Source organism: Lissotriton helveticus, chromosome 1_2 (genome assembly GCF_964261635.1).
Source record: "Lissotriton helveticus chromosome 1_2, aLisHel1.1, whole genome shotgun sequence".
In the NCBI taxonomy this organism is placed as follows: domain Eukaryota; kingdom Metazoa; phylum Chordata; class Amphibia; order Caudata; family Salamandridae; genus Lissotriton; species Lissotriton helveticus.
In genome coordinates this window covers 155,962,406-155,974,603 of record NC_136058.1, presented here as the reverse complement: position 1 = coordinate 155,974,603, position 12,198 = coordinate 155,962,406, and the positions used below count along the sequence as shown (strand labels likewise).

The 12,198-nt window shown below is 41.0% G+C and overlaps 2 protein-coding genes and 1 long non-coding RNA gene across 5 annotated transcripts in view; 1 reads left to right on the top strand and 2 right to left on the bottom strand.

Annotated features, from left to right (window-relative positions):
* The window catches only part of LOC144807804 (uncharacterized), a 242,504-nt gene extending 240,365 nt beyond the window's left edge, over positions 1-2,139 (bottom strand). The window contains exon 1 of the mRNA XM_078673457.1: positions 1,935-2,139. Within this exon, the coding sequence (XP_078529583.1) occupies positions 1,935-2,106 (172 nt within the window). The 5' untranslated portion in view covers positions 2,107-2,139. The remainder of the gene's footprint in view (positions 1-1,934) is intronic.
* GLIS1 (GLIS family zinc finger 1) overlaps positions 1-12,198 on the bottom strand; it is a 1,570,389-nt gene that overhangs the window by 752,996 nt on the left and 805,195 nt on the right. The gene's annotated exons all lie outside the window — the stretch shown is intronic.
* The window catches only part of LOC144807802 (uncharacterized), a 31,021-nt gene continuing 21,088 nt past the window's right edge, over positions 2,266-12,198 (top strand). Inside the window, exon 1 of the long non-coding RNA XR_013606449.1 lies at positions 2,266-2,400. This is a non-coding gene — a long non-coding RNA (uncharacterized LOC144807802). The remainder of the gene's footprint in view (positions 2,401-12,198) is intronic.

The window sequence follows — 12,198 nt, the reverse complement described above, 5'->3', positions numbered from 1 at the left end:
TCCAAAATATACCAAAACTATTCCACGTAAATGAAAATTGGAGCACTCAGGTAGGATGGTGTCTCCAATAACTACAGTTTATCAAACACACCTTGTACAGCTTAATTTCACGAGACCATCCTCAGGACATAACCCCGTCAGCATCGGATGCTCGGCATGCCGAGCATCCGATGCTGACGGGGTTACGGCTGAATGAGATTGGATCCATTAGAAGCAGACGTGGCTTGTTATTCCAGAGACGACTGAGGCTTCAGTCGAGAACACAGACAATTGAATTTCGAAATGAGTGGTTCAGAATTATGTGCAACCTTCTCGTCCTGAGGATGGTCTCGTGAAATTAAGCTGTTGAGACCGAAACGTCGACGCCACCACAAACTTTGTTGATTATTTTGAAAACATTTATGTATAAGGAATAGAGTAATTTATTGTACATTCATGACCGTATGGCAATATGTTGGGTTGAGTCCATACGCGATGTACAAGGTGTGTTAATGCTGTAGACAGATAAGATCTACACTGAAAACCAGACAACAGCATTTTTGGGTTGCCATTTTTGAATTACAGATCAATCAAAGTGTTTACATATGGATAATGTACACTGTGGATTATAAATGAAGAATTATTTGATAAAATGAATTTTTGAAAAAATCAGTTGCCCCTATTGTGTGATATTGACTTGTTGATCACTGCTGTGACGATATTACAAATAAGGAATATTTCTGGAATAAATCCTCAAGGATTCTTGTTTGATAAATTGACTTACCCATACCCTTGGGGAATATTGGGTTGCCCTGTACTATATTGTCCAATAACTACAGACCATATTCTAGTTCGGAAAAGGCCCCTTTAGCCCCTTCCGTGCACGGCGAATTTTCGCGCTGTGTGGGTGTTTTTAAAAGTGGGCAGGATTCGGATGGCCCCCGGACGTCCTCCGCACACACCCACCGTGATGCATGACATCATGAGCATGCAAGGGGTTAATGAAACAGGTGCACAACACGGCAATAAACCCCAACAAACCGGCTCTACGCTGATAAACATAACATTGACCTCACAATACATTTTATTACCTAACCCCAAACCCCCCTCCCACTCCCCTAAGCAACCCTTCCAAACCAAACCAATGAAAATCCAATCACAACCTCTTCACTCATAAATCCCCACATACATCCATCATGCATCCCCTACTGTTGTCCTCTCATTCCACGACTCCCCTTTCCCTCTGACCCAAAATTCAACTGGGTCTGAACATTGACCAATGCTATACTTTATAAACCTTTCAAACTCGTGTAAGAACCTCCACGCACCTGATCATAAAGCAGGAAAACACAAAACTACTGCCACATCTTGTGCACCAAACTCATCAAAGTATATTTTAAATGACGGGTGGGCAGGTAACACAATTTCTGACCCTGCCAAACCGGGACGTACCCAATAAAATGGTACCTAAACCTGGTAACTGGTGGATAAAACCCCGCACCCCACGGACCAATCACTATGCCCTTCGCCGTCGGACCTTACTACCTGTCAGAAAATTCTGGGAGGGTAGGACATTCTGGGAGGGTAGGGCCCTTTGGTCGCCCTCCCAAAACCATAATAAAATGCAATAAATACAATAGAGCGAGAGTGAAGACATTTCACCACATCGAGTTTGTGAAAATATTTGAAACGACAGGTAAGGTGCGCCTTTTTCGGTAGGTACACTGTCCTACATTTCGCCACAAGCTATACTTACAAAGATTACGCAACTACCTCGAATGTAAACAGTGACGGTTTTGTTTGCACTTCGCCTTCTGTTTTTGGCCTACATATTTAAGTTAAGTGACAACAAACTACCATCGCACCAACGTCTATGGCGAAGACAGCAGTAAAGTTTCAAACTGCACTTTGTCATTTGAAAAGGGAAAAACTGAGTGGGATATCGAAAGTCATACCAGAGACACTGTGGCATTCGAGATCAGAGGAGCGGCTCGCGAGAAGCTGGCCGATATCAGATCCAAGATCGAAAACATGGCGGAAAACAAGGAACTCAGCACAGTGAGGCCATGTCGCCATGACCTGCCTTTTCACAGCTGGCAGCCGTTCAACCGCTGGTAATTTAGTCATGCAGGAACGCGCTGCTGCGCATCTGTGATCTGTCAGGAACAGTTCTCAAGTGAACCGCGCTGATGACGCTCGTTTGATGTCCTCGCTCCGTACCAGACGTTAGTGCGCGCGGAGCCTCGCGCTGCCGAGCTGTGGCCTGCTGCGCAGAGACCATAGAGTCGCGGCATCGTGGAGGACGCCCCACGATTTGTAATATTAAGCAGACCCTTTCTTGTACTGTTTTGGTCCTGAGACTAATTTGACCGTAGACTGACACATTATGAAAGTTCTATGGGGCAGTACAAATCGGAGAAGGTAAGTTGAACAGTCAGGTGAACGCGCCGGATCAAATCACGCGGGGAAGTAAAATCATGCGCACCAGCCCGAGGGCGGGAAACCCGAGCTGGCACTCTGGATTTAGAAGTCTGTTACGGATTAATGACTCTCTGTAGAGTACAGAATCAATTATTCGAAGAGATTGTATGCCGCCGCACGTCGACCCCAGGGAACAAGGTAGAGGCAGCGCGTCGACATCTTGCCCCACTCTAATGGTCAAGGTGCGCTTGTGTTTAGCGAAGCTAACTTCATAGTTGCTCCTGCTTTAACGGCATCCTATAATGATCCAACTCAACCAGGAAATAGATTCTGGTCTGTTAGGGTTTGCTCAAAGCCTGGCCTTGAAGGTACCAAAACTCTGACCGTGCTGCGTCACTACGAATGGTATAATGGAGCTCAACTACACAAATCTCAGTAATAAAACACAACACATTACAAGCAACAGGCCAATTTGTGCTGTTTTGACAGAACGGCCACTGTACTCAGTATCGTGAGCTACTTCTCCTTGTTAGGATTATAGCTATTTTGATTTTTTTATCATTTTCAAGTCAGTGCGAAGAGCGCGAAAAGACAAAAAATGCAGCACTTCACGTCTAATAGTAGTGCGAAACATTTTCACTGTTACGGTTATTTAAAACAAATTGGTCAGCGGTACCCACTGTAATTTGTAACAGAAACACTCAAGGAGGGACAAGTCAGAAGAACCCGTTACATGTTTTTGCCATACGTGAGTGTATGTTATACCTGCTTTATGTGGTCAGAAATATTCAGCTTTTTTTCATCGTATCAGTCTCTGACTACCCGGAATAAAATAATATTAGAAAATGATAGTGGGAAAACTGGACTACCTATTTGTTTGTCATATTTAGTGCTTTGAGGTGCTTTTTCAGCAACAAAAAAACTCACTACAAGAACACAACATAGCACGTCACTTGTGTGGCTATGTGTGGCTGAGTACATGTCAAGTGGTGTATGTGTGTGGATGCATTTAGGTCTTTTCATGGCTGCCTATTTGAGGGACTGTGCGTGTGGATGTCTGTAGGTTTTTGGTCTTTATGTTCATGACGATCTCTAGGAATATTGCTTCATCTGCATATTTGCACTAGTGTGCCATCTATGGCAATGTTTGTATCACACACGGTGCTTTAAATAGGGATCAGAAGTTCATAAATTAATCTTCCAGGCCACTGCATTCCAGTATCTTGATCCTCGAAATGAAAAGCTCTCAGATCCCATTCTCTTTTCCTGACATCAAATAAGCTTTGTACCTACAGACTTTAGTGATCTTGCCTTAGTTATGAATGAACATTCCTTGGAGACAAGGTGGCTACGTCGTTTCCAGTTGTGTGTTAGTGTGCATGTCTACATGCACTATGGAAAAGTCGAACCAACTGGCTTTATCATGCTTGTTAAAAAAAAATAAGCCCCTGCCCACATTCAAAAATATATTTGAACGCATCCTGAAAGAGTAATTGGCTTATCAGAGGAGTAAGGTAAGAAATGGATCTTGAAAGGTGTGTTTGATGGAGTGAGAGGGATTTCGCTCATCATCATGAAAGGGACCTTTCAAGGAAGGCGATCAGAACAAAACTTCTCAATCTGTGCATGGATTAATCTTGTTTCACCATGAATCGAGAGGGCTGCCATTAAGCTTCATCAGTCAGAAAAACTCAGAAGCTTGGATGAAATTTCATTACAAGTGTTAATTTAAAAAAGCAAGAAGAAAAGATTACAATTGTTGTCCTATCCCACTGTACAGATACAGCACCTTGTCTAAGGACATAAAACGTCATTTTATTTAAAGAGTGTGCATGAGATTGCTTAATCCCAGTACAGGAATTATCACTGAACAACCTAGAAAGCTGATCACAAGTAGACTTTTAAGGACCTTTCTAAAAAAAAGTCTGATTGGCTCGGATGAGAGAGTAGGCTCAGGATGAAAATAATATTAATGCCCTCATTCCCAGTTGCTCTGTTACATATGAAGCATATAATGTGCAATAGTGAGCAAAAACTGTTGTTGCAAACATTTTTGCATTCAGTTTTACTGTTAGTGAGCAGGTTTCTATGCACAAATTTATCTTTGTAGAAATGGTAGGAAATTGTCTACGCCAAACCAGGATTGAGTGGCAATTGTTCTCATCCCGTCATGGGTGCAATATTAAAAACTGGGCACAAAAAAACATTTGTAACATATTTTTATTGTTGCACCCAACTTAGAATATGGCAGTTAAAAAAGATTAAACAGTGATAGTGCCTGCTCAACTTTAAGTAAAGTTAACGACTAAGCAACAGAGAAAGCACTATCATTAAATCCAAGGCATTAACTAACGTGTTGGCAGTAAGATAAATTGATGCCACTGTGATTGAGTCAACTGTATCATTGCAATGAAAGTTAAAACACCGAAAGGTATAGAATCAGTGAAACGTAGACTGGTAAATAACGCTTTCCAATAAGTTATCAACTCACCCTGGCTTTAAAAGTAAGACTTATAACACAAATGAACAACAAAGGTGTGGAAAATTATTGCAAATACAGCTAGTGATGCAGTCATACGTGTCACTGAATAATTGATCACAGTGTATTTCTGAGTGTTTTTTTACATAGTAGAGTTACACCGCTATCGACTTGTAATGGTTAGTTACCAGAAACAAAAAAAGAAAAAATAGAGCTACCTATCAACCAGTGAATCTTAATTAAAATGAGAAAAATACATTCTAAATGTTGACGAATCTTCATGAAATGTTCCAAATAAAAGTTTATCCACCTTAGCTTCTTCCTGGAAAGTTTCGGTGTGATTCGTCAAGCAGGGGCCGAGAAAAAATGGGGCCCCAAAATGCAATTCCCTCATTCAATTTCCATAAGGAATTTTGAACAGCGCTACTGTCCAAACAGCTGAACGTAATTACTGCAAATTTAGCAGAATGCTGGATCTTTACCCAGAAAGTGTGCTTTTTGTGAATTGGATATAATCCTATTCAGTAGTCTATGGAACTAAGGTTAAAATTTGAAGATAACTGTATGGTTCAGTTCACGGGACTCCTGTGGAAGTCATGCAGGCATGCAACTTTAAACAATGGAGCGATCTGATTGGCCAAGGAGATATTTTACCCTTCAGCTGCCTCATGCTCTGTTTAGCTGGCCACAACAGGAAGATAAATATTGTGGCTACCATGGCAGTACTTGGTCTCCATGTCCTGAAAATAAAAAAATGAAAGTATTTAGGGGCAGGGTAGGGGTACAGTGACCCACTAGCTCTTGTATAAGGGTTCCATTGGGGTCAAACATTGTAAAAAAAATATTTGGAGGGGGCGTTGCTGATCCCACAGGAGCCAGCACAGGACCTTTGGTCCTGTGGTAGCCCCTCAGGTGCCAGCACAGACCCCTGTGTGCTCTCACGAGTGTCCAGCAGATGTCCCTTGGTAGTTGGTAACCCACAGGAGGTTGGACAAAGGGCCTGGCCACAGGTCAGGCCCTGCAGTTCACCACATGCTGCCTACGGCCAAACCCCATGCATGACGTGTTGACCACCCGTAGGCAGTAGTGGAAATGGTAATAACCTATTACTTTATGTTGAAAAAATAAAATTCCCTTAACAACAAAGGTTAGAGTGATGTTATAATGAGCTATCGTAATATTAAATTAAAAAAAGTAAAAAATTCACTGGAAAAAACAAAGGTTAATGTGATGTTATTGTTAGGTGAAAATGTCAGTTAAAAATAACATTTTAAACTGAAAAAAAGACAGACCAATTAAAGATTAGCTGTAACTATAACTTGCACACCTCTCATGCACCGCTTATCATCTCACATATTAGATCACTCGTGCTCTAAAGTAGCTATAACTGGCACCAAGCCATTGACGGTCTTGCTATCAATGATGGAATTTCAGATGCTGCAGTGATGTCATCAATGTTGTCATAGAACATGTCATGAGTTATGTACAGGGCTGGCTGTAGGGTGGTGCGAACGGTGCCATGGCAGCGGGCGCTGACTACAAGGAGGGGGGGCGTGTTATCAGATCTATTGTTGAAAAATAAGCACATGCAGCAGCTTCTTCCTCTCCAGTAATTTCCTGGCAACAATAACAATGTAAAGATAACTGGAGATTAATGTACCTGTTGGAGAGAGATGTAGTTTTGTCTCATGGAAATTTTGACTCATCATTAGGTAGAGCAGAAGGTTAATATACCTACTGCAAAGACCGTCCACCATACAGATCACAGAAGTGCATATAGTGTAAATAGTTCAGTGGATTACTGCTTTTGTCACAGAGATCCTTTGTTACTTGCATTTTAGAAGTTAAGATCCTAATAAAGAATAGCGACCTTTTAACTGCCATCAAAAATCTGCATGCTGACTGCAAGGAATAGGTTAGAGCGTTATGTTTTCTTACCAAGTCTTTCATTATCCTAATGTTGTAAAAAGAGTTAATTTGGGCAGAAATCAATTTTTACTTGTAAAGACAACCCCAACCACGGTGTTATGTTTTAAATTCTGAGTTTGTGCTTCTCCAGACCACGCAGTCTTAAGCTATACTGTCTACTTGTATGGATGACATGTGACTCCAACACCTTGTAGTCCTCTGTCTTATGTAACATTTCCAATACACTGATTTACACATGTATGATTCATTGTCTCTGTGAAATGTGTGTGTGATGTAAGTGCACTGATACCCTACACTGGCATGAGTGGCACTATAAAACAAAAGAAATGCATATGACAGTGGTTATGGAGACTTGAGAAGCACTGTTAAAGTGTGGTAGTGAGGGAATCCGTAGCGAAGGATGTCACTGGGGATGCATCAACAAACATTGTTGCACTGGGCCCCACAAGCACTAAAGCCAGCCCTGGTTATGTATTATGTGAGGTAATGAGAAGTGTATAGTGAGGGCACGAGTTATATTACTTTAGGATACAAGCTATAGTTACTTAAGATAACTACACCTGGTGAATTTCAGAGTTCTCTTTACTTTAAACTGTTACGTTGTCACTGAAATTTCGACACAAGTATTACGTTACTTTAGCCCTTGGTTTTTTCAGTGAATTTTTAATGTTTTTTAAGAGTGTAAAGTATTATGTAATTACAATTTCTAACTATAATATCACTTTAACCTTTGTTTTTTTCAGTGAATTGTGCCTAACCACCGCGGATATCCACCCCGCTGTGCCCAGCCTTCAGGTTGGATGCAGGGCCAAGCACTGACTCCAACACCATGCATGCAAGCAACCCCACACTGCACATGGTCAACGGTATGGGGTTAGCTGCAGGGAATGGCCTGCTGCCAGGTTCTGAATCCAACCCCTTGCGAGCAGGCAGGCCAATGCCAAGCATGACTTTCTGCCATGCGCAGCGTGCGGTTGGCCACGCAGGTTCTGGCCGAACTCAGGCAGACTTTCTGGCGTTGTCAAAGAGTCAGAAACCAAAATATAAAAACTGGTGGGCCTGATGCCTTTTTCAAAGGGTCATCACATTAACAAGTATAAAGCAGACCGGCTGGCTTTAAGTCACCAATAACAATAATCAAACATATATTTTACAAATTCACACATTGCAATGTTTAATAATAGTGATTGTCACAAAATATTTTAAATAAAGCTTTAAAAAAACAGTAAACATCTGAATCTTTCTTAACATTGTTCAGGCCACAGAGTACAGCCATTGAACCAACCACAAGGAATCCCTGCACTCCAGCTGAAGAACATCCAACTCCAACTCGGAGTGCTTTAAAAGAATATAGTAAGCTTTCCTGGGGTCATTGATTCAATGACCCAAGAGACTTACATGCAGTTTTTGATGTTGCTGGGGGCTGAGGTGGCTCTTGCAGCCCTCAACAGCATTAAAAAAATGCTTGGTGTTGGTCTACCAAGATCTACAAATATAAATAAAAAAGCTCTCGAAGAGCATTATGGGGTGCTCCTTGCTTGTAGCAATGAATAATAATGCTGCTCATTTATCATTCTTTGTTTAAATTTTTTTTTTGTTTTTTTCTCAGCCCCACCTGGGACACCCACACTTTATATTAACTTTTGAGCCGCGGGTGTAGACCAATTGTGGTTGTCTGCGAGAGCCGGACAGTTTACTTTACAATGGGTGCCCCGGTACCCATCCTGGACACCCACACCTTTTTATAAAGTTGAGGGCGGCAGGTGGAGACCCAATGCTCCTTCCGGCTCCCCAAACAACACCCATCGTGGGAGCCAACTCAATCACTTTGATCCCACCTGAGAAGAGCAGCTTTTTTCTCTGCTCTCGCACGCTGACAAATTTGGTGTCATTCTGTTCACCCTTTTTTTCTGGAATTGCTATTTAAATTGTATGGGCAAAAGACATTTGGGGATCCTCCTTTTTGTCAACCACTGTTTGACAGATCAGCCCAAAACTTTCCAGGAAGAAGCTGAGGTGGATGAGACTTTTTTTGGAAAGTTTTGTGAAGCTTTCTCACGTGGTGCCAAAGTTATTAGCAAACCAAAACATCAATTTCTTATGGAAACGTGGTCCTAACTAAAACTATTCAGTGGCGATCACCACTAGGTAATATACATATATAGATATGCTTCACTGACTCCATTCTACTCCTTCAACAAAAACTCACTGCACCATAGACAGTAGGTTTCTTTCTTTTTTCCTTTTTATTAATTACACCATAGTGCAAACACACAGATGGACGGTCTAAGTGTTTCGGCTCACAGCCTTCTACTGTACCATAGAGTCCCTGCGTCAAGAACAGCTTTTTTAATGTGCATTAGCCCCTTGTTGCTTTTGATTACACTGCACTGCTCAACTGCTACTCTTCATTCTCAATTGTTGGCAACATTTCAAAGCCATGTTATGTATGAATGTAAATGACATTATACAAATTAATTTCAGCATGTGCCTCCTTATGACAATAAGATGTTGACATAAAGTAATTTTTTTTCAAAATATGTCCAAAAGCTTGTCAATACACTAACCAAGCAGAGAACTCCATGAGGATAATTATTGTCACAAAATATAAAATCCCAAGGATACAAATATATTAGATTAAAACAAATTCACAGATAAAATTCATAATTCGATTTTATATGAAAGTGACTGGTGAGAATGGTGAAATGAGAGAGGGGGACATTTATTTTATAATTTAAACATTATGATAATTCTCTATTACTCATATCACTGTAAAGAAGTGTTATTAATATCATAAATCAGTTCTATTCGAATTTCTCCCTCATTTCATAGTTCACATTTTTGTAAAGTACAGTATTTGATTTCTTCACAATTCCACCACCTTAATTCTAAGCGATTCATCTGGAATGTATTTGCTTTTCTTATGAGTTTCTGTGTTACTCATTGTAACTGTCAAGCCCCTATACCTATCAACAGAAAGTGCAAGTGCTTTTTAGGACTAGTCCATTCGGTTTTATCAGGCCTAGTCTGAGGTCTTTTTATCTATCAATCATAACACCATGATATTAAAAGTTCCAAAATATATTAGTCTTATAGTTGCAATTCGTACAAAATGACAATCTTATATTTTCCTACCTATTGCAACTGAAGTTAAGGCAAACAAGACTCTTATTGGGTTCAGTGGTAGATAAAAGTTTACTCTCTAAGCTGGTATCAATCTTTTAGATGTGTATGTGATTCTGCGTCAAGATTATGTCCATATGGAGTATCACTTCCAGTGGCTATACTAAGGCAAGATTCCTCATGTCTTAAAGTTAAAGTTCCGTCACACCCTCGTTCCTTCACTCCTACATGTTTTGTTCCAAAATATTCCAGCTGTTGATTATCTCTTGTATGGTTTTCTAAAAAGTGTTTAGCAATCAGATAGGAAAGATTGTGGTTCTTTATAGCACGTAGATGTTGGAGAATTCTCAATTTTAACGTATTGATGGTACTTCCAATGTGTATTGTTTCTCGCAGAGACACTCTAGTATATAAACTACAAATTTGGATTCACAGGTGATGTGCTCTTTGATTGTTTCTGTTTTTCCATTTCGAAGTTTATATGAGGATGTATTTTGCTGTACATTTGGAACATTTCCAGAAGCAAGGTGTAGTTAGCCAAATCACTGTTGGTAATTTCTTTATGGCAAGGTGACTTTGTGTTAAAATGTCTCCTAAGGAAACCGCTTACCTGTATGTAATGTTTGGATTTATGGTCAATGTTTTTTCAAAGTTTCATCTAATACAAGGATTTTCCAATTTTGCTGTAAGGTATCTTTCAATTCTTTGTTTTCCTTGTTAAAATCCACGATCAAACGTATTTTTTCATTTTCATTACCGTTTTTCCTCATTTCTTGTTCTGGGTATCCGAAGTTCATCTCTTGATTGCTGCCTAATTTTATTTCTTGCAGTTTCTATTACTTCCCATGGGTAACCTCTTTCAAGAAAACGATTGCTGATTTCTTCCAATTGTTTTTCAATGTCTGATGTTTTAGAGCAGTTCCTTTTTGACCTATGCATTTCTCCCTACGGTATACTCCATTCAACATTTTTTGGATGTCCGCTATTCGCATGGTGAATGCTATTGCATGGGGTCAGCTTTCGATGCATTTTTGTGCAGAGCCTCTGATTCTTTAGAAATACCTCTACGTCTAGAAAGGTGACACTTTCCCTGTTAATGGAGGATGTAAAGGACAAATTGTATTTGTTGCCATTCAAAGAGTATATAAAGTTCCCAAATTCACTTTGATGTCCTTCTCATATAACGAAAAGATCATCAATGAACCTTGTCCAGAATTTGATGTTCCAGTTGTCTTTTGTCCATATAGTTTCAGTTTCATCACAATGCATTTCTGAATGAATATATATATATATATATTTTAATTCAGAAATGCACTGTGATGTGTATATATATATATATATACATATATATGTGTGTATATATTTATATATATATATTACCTACTGACGGTCGTCAGTAGGTATATATAGTTAGGACCTAGTTTCCATAGGAAATCCCCAACATTCTATTGGGAATAACTTTGGCGCTGGTTGATGAATCTTCGCAAATTTCTCAAAGAAGATGGCCCGCTCCGCTCCTCTCCTTCCCTGAAAGTTTTGGGGGATTAGTCAAGTGGGGGCTGAGAAAAAAGGGGGGTCCCAAAACGTGTTTTCCCCATGTTAATTTCCATAGGACCTTTAGACACGGCTACAGCTTGAACCGCTGAACGGAATTACACCAAACTTGTCAAAATGGTAGTGTCTGGTACGCAGATCACGCTTTTGGTTAAATAGTGTAAATCCCTCCAGTAGTTCCTGAGAAAATGAAAAGAGAAAAAAATTATATATCTGTAAGCGCGCACCGTGTGCGCACCCCGCGATTTTTCAGAAAAAAAAATTTGGAGGGGGTGGCCTTGGGGGGCTTCTCTCTTTTATTTTAATCTTTTTATTTTAATATCGAGGGTGCCCACCCCTCGTTTTGCCCCCCGAGATCACCGCCGCGGCCCGAGCCGCCTCAAGATGCCCGCCGCCTGGTTGTGGGCGGGGCCGGGAGGACGTGGTTTCTGCTTCCCCCTCCCTGGGGGAAGCCTTCGATGTCCGGTCTCCCGTGCCGAGGGGGAGACCGGGTGATGCTGGCCTGAGGAAGAAGTGTGGGCTGGTGCGGGGCTCCCGTGTGCTGAGGGAGCTCCGGGAGAAGAGGAGACGCCTTGGGAGAGCAGTGGCGTAGGTAGGTTGGTGCAGGGTGCGGGGGGGTGGGCGGCACCATTATTAAGGCGGCCGCGCGGTGCTTGTGTGCTCCGATCATTTTCGTAGATTAGTGACCGCGCCATATTTGCATAATGCTGCTT